The 7,500-nt window shown below is 45.9% G+C and overlaps 1 protein-coding gene across 2 annotated transcripts in view; it reads left to right on the top strand.

Moving 5' to 3' along the window:
* The window catches only part of l3mbtl3 (L3MBTL histone methyl-lysine binding protein 3), a 37,937-nt gene that overhangs the window by 13,006 nt on the left and 17,431 nt on the right, over positions 1 to 7,500 (top strand). For both annotated transcript variants that reach the window (XM_035529227.1, XM_035529226.1), the window contains 9 exons: positions 847 to 931; positions 1,134 to 1,228; positions 2,101 to 2,205; positions 2,745 to 2,880; positions 3,546 to 3,637; positions 4,123 to 4,274; positions 5,469 to 5,545; positions 6,334 to 6,419; positions 6,669 to 6,779. In XM_035529227.1, the coding sequence (XP_035385120.1) occupies positions 847 to 931; positions 1,134 to 1,228; positions 2,101 to 2,205; positions 2,745 to 2,880; positions 3,546 to 3,637; positions 4,123 to 4,274; positions 5,469 to 5,545; positions 6,334 to 6,419; positions 6,669 to 6,779 (939 nt within the window). The remainder of the gene's footprint in view (positions 1 to 846; positions 932 to 1,133; positions 1,229 to 2,100; positions 2,206 to 2,744; positions 2,881 to 3,545; positions 3,638 to 4,122; positions 4,275 to 5,468; positions 5,546 to 6,333; positions 6,420 to 6,668; positions 6,780 to 7,500) is intronic.

Below are 7,500 nucleotides of genomic sequence, written 5' to 3' on the forward strand. Positions count from 1 at the left end.
TGTTCAGAATGAGTCCAGTAACTTCACACCCCTGAGTGAAGTATTCTCTTAGTCTGTTGGCAAGTTTTACTATTCAGATATACAGATTTGATAACATCATATACTTTAAATCGACACCACATTTTAGAACTTAAGTAAAATATTCTGGTATGCCAAAAAGGCTTTTTTGGAAATCAGAAAATCACATAAATGTTATACTGCTATATTTTTTTTTGGTGGATGTGCTGTTGTGATTAAGGTGAGTAGGGTGTAAATATGATCTGTAGTACAATGATTTGGGGAAAAGATAATTTGACTCTTACTCCAGGTACTGTGTTCAGTAGGCCTGTATTCAGGCGATAGTAGTTCATCAGATGACCTTTCCAAGGTTAATGCTCTACGCGTGCTGTGGTAGTGACTGGGGACAGTTTTGTCTCCACTCTTATAGATTGTGGAAGTCATCTCCGTGCTACAGGAAAGCAGCCAGCATGAAGACCTTGATTAAAGAGTTTTAGTGAGACCCCGTGCAGCTCAGGAGAGATGAGTCCTCATGCTGTCACCTGTGTAGGTCAGGAGAGATGTTCTTCAACATCTCAGTCCTAATGCTGTCACCTGTGCAGGTCAGCAGAGATGTTCTCCAACATCTCAGTCATAATGCTATCACCTGTGCAGGTAAGCAGAGATGTTCTCCAACATCTCAGTCCTAATGCTGTCAGCTGTGCCGGTCAACAGAAATGTTCTCCATCTTCTGAGTCCTGATGCTGTCAGGTCACCTACTTTCTTTGGTTTTAGGTTCGGGAGTGCATCTGCCAATTCTTTGGAGGCCATTTTATGTTCAAGTGGGTGTTCTGTGCATCTCTGTAACAGGAAGAGAAAGAGAGCAGGAGGCCATTGCGAGGAGCTCCTCGAGGCAGAAGAAAGCGCAGGGGAGACGCCGCTCTGCTCAGACAGTGTGAGTTCCACACGGGCACCGCCATGGACACCTGTCACACACCACAGGGGTCCTCACACTTCAATCAATCCAAAAGCTCTGCCTTAACCCTTACCCACTGGAGACATTGTCTGTAGCTTAGATAAAATCTGTCCACAGATTGGTTTGATTTAGTAAATGTGTAAAAGAACAGTTTGAGATTTGTCCCCCCCCCCACTCCTAGCGGTTCCGTATGGTGGCAAGAAAAAGTCCTGGTGTTGGGCATCCTACCTGGAGCAGAACCGAGCCATCGCAGCTCCCAGCAAGCTCTTCAAAGAGGTGAACGATCTGTGTTACAGCGCCATGGCATGGAGTGGCACAGTGCTTCATAAGGGCTCATTAGATAGTCACAGTGCTTCATAAGGGCTCATTAGATAGTCACAGTGCTTCTTAAGAGTTCATTAGATAGTCACAGTGCTTCTTAAGAGTTCATTAGATAGTCACAGTGCTTCATAAGGGTTCATTAGATAGTCACAGTGCTTTATAAAAGCTCATTAGATAGTCCCAGTGCTTTATAAAGGCTCATTAGATAGTCCCAGTGCTTCATAAGAGTTCATTAGATAGTCACTGCTTCATAAGAGTTCATTAGATAGTCACAGTGCTTTATAAAGGCTCATTAGATAGTCACAGTGCTTCATAAGGGCTCATTAGATAGTTACATTGCTTTATAAAGGCTCATTAGATAGTCACAGAGCTGAAGGATGGAGAAATAGATGAATAGTGAATGGATAAGCATACGTGCAGATTAAAAGATTGAGAGATGAGAAACTGAAGATGAGATATTTAGAGTACTTTTGATATTTTGGCATACAGGGTGTGTTGTGGGTTCTTAGTGGTAAAAGTGGAAAATATATATTTAGTAGTTCTGTTAAACTATAAATAATTTTCATTCATGGCTCTAATAGCTTACACACACACACACACACACACACACACACACAAATATAAAAATTAGGTACATCCAATAAATGTAATCTGTTTCTGTCTAATTTATAGTCAGCTAATATCAGTAGCAGAATATATATGAACACTCAGTGTATGTATCTGAAGAAGATTCTGTGGGAGTAACCGTCGTGTGTGTGTGTGTGTGTGTGTGTGTGTGTGTGTGTGTGTGTGTGTGTGTGTGTGTGTGTGTGTGGTTGTTGTTGTAGTATCAGTCCCTCCCCCAAAATAAGAATGGTTTCAGGGTGGGCATGAGATTGGAAGGCATTGATCCCGAGCACCCCTCCATGTACTGCGTCCTCTCCGTCGCCGAGGTAACCACCAGGCAACAGTACAACATCTCGCCACACAGTGGCACTACACTAACTAAGTCCCTCGGGATTGGACTGGGGACTGGGGACTGCCTGGGTCGTAGATGCAACCTCCTGTTGGTCTCCAGCTGTCTCAGTGCAGCTGCTTTGTAGGGGTATGGCTGTGGTTCAGAGCTTGGACACCATACACATTGCCGCAGCGCAGGTGAGCTGCGCAGCTGCGCGCGCGCGCGCCACACTTCGCTATGGCGCAGTGAGGGCATGGCACAGTTAGTGTGGATTCTACACTCATCACCGGCAACCTACCAGCGATAGGGGAGGTAAAGTCTGTAAAGTGCCCATGTGCACATGTAAAAGTAGGTGTGTGGAACATAGCAGCCAGTGAAGTGCAGGGTAGGTGTTTCTAATAAAGAGGGCTGTGAGTAAAAAATACCGTGTTTCCTAGTACAAGAGCTGTTACTTTGGAAAAAGTGCATTTGTTTTATTACAGTTCAGACTTCTGGCAGAGCTGTGTGTTTCATGCTTTTATTCCACATTTGCAGGTGTGTGGCCACAGAGTTCGACTGCACTTTGATAAATATTCGGACTGCTACGATTTCTGGGTGAACTGCAACTCTTCTGATATCCACCCAGTGGGCTGGTGTGAGAAAACATGTCACAAGCTGCACCCTCCAAAAGGTACTGGACTCATCCACTGTGAGGTCGTGGGGGGGTGACTGAGCACTGGACTCATCCACTGTGAGGTTGTGGGGGGGGTCACTGAGTACTGGACTCATCCACTGTGAGGTCGTGGGTGGGGGGGGTGACTGGGCACTGGACTCCTCCACAGTGAGGTCGTGGGGGGGTGACTGAGCACTGGACTCCTCCACTGTGAGGTCATTGGGGGAGGGGGGTGGACTCTGAGTTCTTGGTGGTGCATTGGAGTGACTTCACCAGTCCCTATAAAGTGTAAATTCAGCTGTGTGGTTTAAGCGTGTTTGTTTTAAGCATTTACTTGTAATGTTTCTGGTCATGTTTTTGCTAGTAGGGAGTGAAGAGACATCCTTATCATCACCATGGTCTTATTATGCTGTCCATTATGCTATAAGGATAAGGCATAATATTCTTATATATCTCCATAAGTCGGAAAAACTGACTGGATAATAATAATGATAATGATAATAATAATAATAATAATAATAATAATAATAATAAGAAGAAGAAGAAGAAGAAGAAATGCTCTGCCTCGGTGGAGGGGAGTGTGCGGGAAGAGTGCCGAGCGGCGATCGGCTCCCCCGGGAGGTTGGGAGGGGTAGTGCGTGATGGCGGGCCGTGCTGAGTCTGGTGTGCACCTGTCCTTACAGGGATGAAGAGCGAGGCGTTCAGCTGGTGCTCCTACCTGAAGACGAGCAAGGCACAGGCCGCACCCAAAGCGCTCTTCGACAACCATAACGCTGTGAGTGCACCCACCTGCCTCAAACCCGCCAGCCCCCGGACAGCCCCACCTGTATCACCTCCTCCTCAGTCCTGCCGGTTACATTCTTGCGCAGCTGTAAGAGGTCCCGATTATAAAACTAGTAAGATGAGACAACAGAAATTAAAGGTAGAAACACAGCGTGCATTTGTGGGACTTTGAAAAACGGATTGAAATGATGGAAGGGTAATTGTGCGTGTGTGTATGTGTGTGTGTGTGGGGTGTGTACTGTGTGCCGGTATGTTTGTGTATTTTTTTTTTTGTCTATGTGTATGTGTGTGTGTGTGTGTGGTGTGTACTGTGTGCTGTTATGTTTGTGTATTTTTTTTGTCTGTGTGTGTGTGTGTGTGGGTGTGGTGTGTACTGTGTGCCGGTATGTTTGTGTATTTTTTATTTTGTGTGTGTGTGTGTGTGTGTGTGTGTGTGTGTGTGTGTGTGTGGTGGTGGTGGTGGTGGTGTTTTTTCAGACGGTCACACCTTTAGGCTTCCGGATTGGGATGAAACTCGAGGCGGTCGATAAGAAGAATCCCTCGTTCATCTGCGTTGCTACAGTCACGGACATGGTGGACAGCCGTTTCCTGGTCCACTTCGACGACTGGGATGAGAGCTACGACTACTGGTAAAGCTAACGTTATTTCTAGCAGCCTTAAGGTTGAATGTTTTAAAACACTGTCAGTGTTGTTTTACTAGTAGAACTCATAAAAATAACATTTCTGATAACAATTATTGATAGGTAAACACAGATAAGCATGTTAAGATTTAGCTAATGCTGTTTCGTAATGCCATCTGTCAATGCTTGCGCTAAAATTGTAAAATCAACTTATTGTACAGATTGTGAATAAGAAGATAATAGACCCGATTGGACAGTGTAGCAGAAAGTACTGCTGCGCCGCTCAGGCGGAGCGTTTCAGCGACTACAAGAATTACACACGGTGTTCGTCGCTTTCTGTGTGGTGGAAATTTAAATTGCAGTCGGTATTGTGTTACACGGAATCGGCCACTAGGTGGCACCAAAGCACCGAGTCATGAGCTCATGCGCGATCTGCGACCACTTTATGGATGAGGTGAAGGGGTGTGTGTGTGTGTGTGTGTGTGTGTGTGTGTGTGTGTGTGTGTGTGTGAGAGAGAGAGAGAGAAAGAGAAAGAGAGAGACATTATGTGTCAGAAAAGGGCGTGTCCAAAAAACACACACAATACACAAGGCATGCATGAGTATATATCAGGAAAAAATGCCAGGCTCCCCCTCCATTAGCAAAGTGAAGAGAAGAATATCCGTCCATTTGGGCGGTACCAGAGAGGTTCTGTATCGGTTCTATAACTGTTAGTGGACGTATGCGCGTACTGCCATACAGTATCGTAACTACGATTTGTTTAGACCCGAAAAGCTGATTGGTGGATCGTACAGGTTGTTTAATGGATCACCGCAGTCACATGTGGTCGGTCTTCAGTAATATTTAAACAGTGACTAGATCTGTACACGATTCCCAACACCGACCTTGTGCTGTCTCGTGCACATGGAGCTCTGGTGCCTGGAATATGCTTTTACCAACACCCTGTGCACAGATAACGGATGACCAAAACCCCGACTGCAAGGTGTCAAGAACACCGATCCAGATCTCTGTTGGTCTCTCTTGTTTCGCTCCCTCGCTCCACCGACCACATGTACACCACCTACGGCACACACTCCACCTGTTCTCGGTGTGCTTGGGGCCGGCGGGCAGAGTGCTTCTGCTCATTCGCGCCCATTCTTGTCCCTGCGTCTGTGTTGTGTTTCCATTTGCTCCCGCTGTATCTTTTTCTTTTTTTTTTGTAGGTGTGATGCAACAAGTCCATACATCCATCCGATTGGCTGGTGTCAGGAGAATGGCAAGATCCTCACCACGCCCCCAGGTGATGGCCCCACCCAGTGTGATCCTAAACCTTTTTAATATTTTAATATTTAAACAAATACAAGAGCATGCTGGCATAAACAATACTACATGTGTTGCGGGCGGTGTTAGCTAGCCAGCTGACAGTTTAGACCTCACAGTAAAGCAAGATTGTCTATCGTAAGTGCCATCACCAGGATGCGTAGTAAAGGACGAGTTTGGGTAGTCAGCCCTCCCTGATGTGTTCCACGGTCGTTTGTTTCTAAGCCGCTCAGTAGCGTCTGTGTAAAGGTTGTAGATTTCCAACCAAGTCGTATACGAAATGCTAACCGTCAGGTTGCAGTTAAATCTTTATTTATCTGGCGCGACCCATGTCGTGTACAAGGGCAGCTGTTGATCAAACGCACACGAGTCCCTGTAATAAATACCCGTTAATAGTTTGACCTGTGAGCAGCTGGGATTCTCCGGAAAAGAATCGAGTCTTTTCCACTCACAGGCCTCCTGCCACACGTCGCCTCTCACTTTGCCAAGGGCTCAGGTGAGACCTACAGTGTCCAACCGGACGCTGGGGGGGGGGGGGGTTCACCTGGCACCGGTGAATAGTGAACCCACTCGTGAACCATCTTAGCCTGACCAAACAGCGAGTTTGGTCCTGCGAACACACTACAGCCATCCTCCCCAATAGTTTAGCAGTTTGTAGTATTAGGTGGGACGAGAAACGTGTACGAGCTGGCTTTACGATCACACAGCCTATGTGTGTGAGATGCGTGTGTGACTCGAGGCTGGTCTCATGCGTGGCGTGCTCCGCAGGTTACCGTGGCAGCGGGGGTTTCTCCTGGGAGAAGTACCTGGAGGACACCGGATCGTTACCTGCCCACGCCCGTGCTTTTAAAGCGGTGAGTGTGTGCGCGCGCGTGTGTGTGTGTGTGTGTGTGTGTGTGTCTCTCTACAACTTCCAGAAAAAAAACTTCCAGAAACTTTGGTATTGTGAAGTAGGATGTCTGCATACAAAGGTGTACACACACACCCACACCCACACACACACAGTATCTATCTTTGACCCCTTTTCTCTGCCACTTTTTAAAAACTTTTTTTCTCTCTCTCTCTCTCTCTCTCTCTCCCTCTCCCTCTCTCTTTGTGTGCAGAAGCCTCCCCACAGTTTCCAGGTGAATATGAAGATGGAGGTTGTAGATAAGAGGAATCCCATGCTCGTACGTGTGGCTACGGTGGTGGACCGAGATGACCACAGGATAAAGGCACGCAGTGTGCATACACACGACACACCCTCACACTGAGTGCTTGTGTTCACCTCACATTACCAGTATCTTTATGTTGTATTCTGACAACCTTAGTACTGCATTCATTTTTGAAGGAATATATTGCGTTGTGTATGCAAAGCACTAAGCCCACAATCATCCGTAATACATGAATTATTCATAAGCGCTGCATTATACGTTAACCCTAAATCTGCATTAACAGTTCATTATGTCTACAATGCATTTAACATTTACACATTACAGTAGCAAAACTGACATACCAAAGATTTCCGCTAGGCCTGTTATTTTTATATAACCTACGAATAATTGTCTGGTTAGTAAGCGGTTAATAATGACATCAGTGCAGAGTGATAACATCACGTTAACAGTGCGCACGGCAGGCTCGCTACGGTGCAGTTATGGTTCAAGGCCGACCGCTTATTACTGCTGGCCAATGGTGTGAGAAACATGTTTGAGCTATTTATTATATCAGTCTCAAAAGCTCGTTTTACCAGGCAGCGATTACTTATGTCTGCTTTTGTGAATCCTGAGCAGATACAGCTCTCCTTTTCTAGAGATGGCACGATACTAGTTTTTCTGGTACGGATCCAAAACCTGATATCTTGCAACTGAATGCCACCCCGATATCGATACCAAGAGATTTTTTTTTTCATAAAAAACCACTGTAGTTTAGTTGTTTGGAGGAATTGTTCTGTGTGAG

Source organism: Electrophorus electricus, chromosome 8 (genome assembly GCF_013358815.1).
Source record: "Electrophorus electricus isolate fEleEle1 chromosome 8, fEleEle1.pri, whole genome shotgun sequence".
Lineage (NCBI taxonomy): Eukaryota > Metazoa > Chordata > Actinopteri > Gymnotiformes > Gymnotidae > Electrophorus > Electrophorus electricus.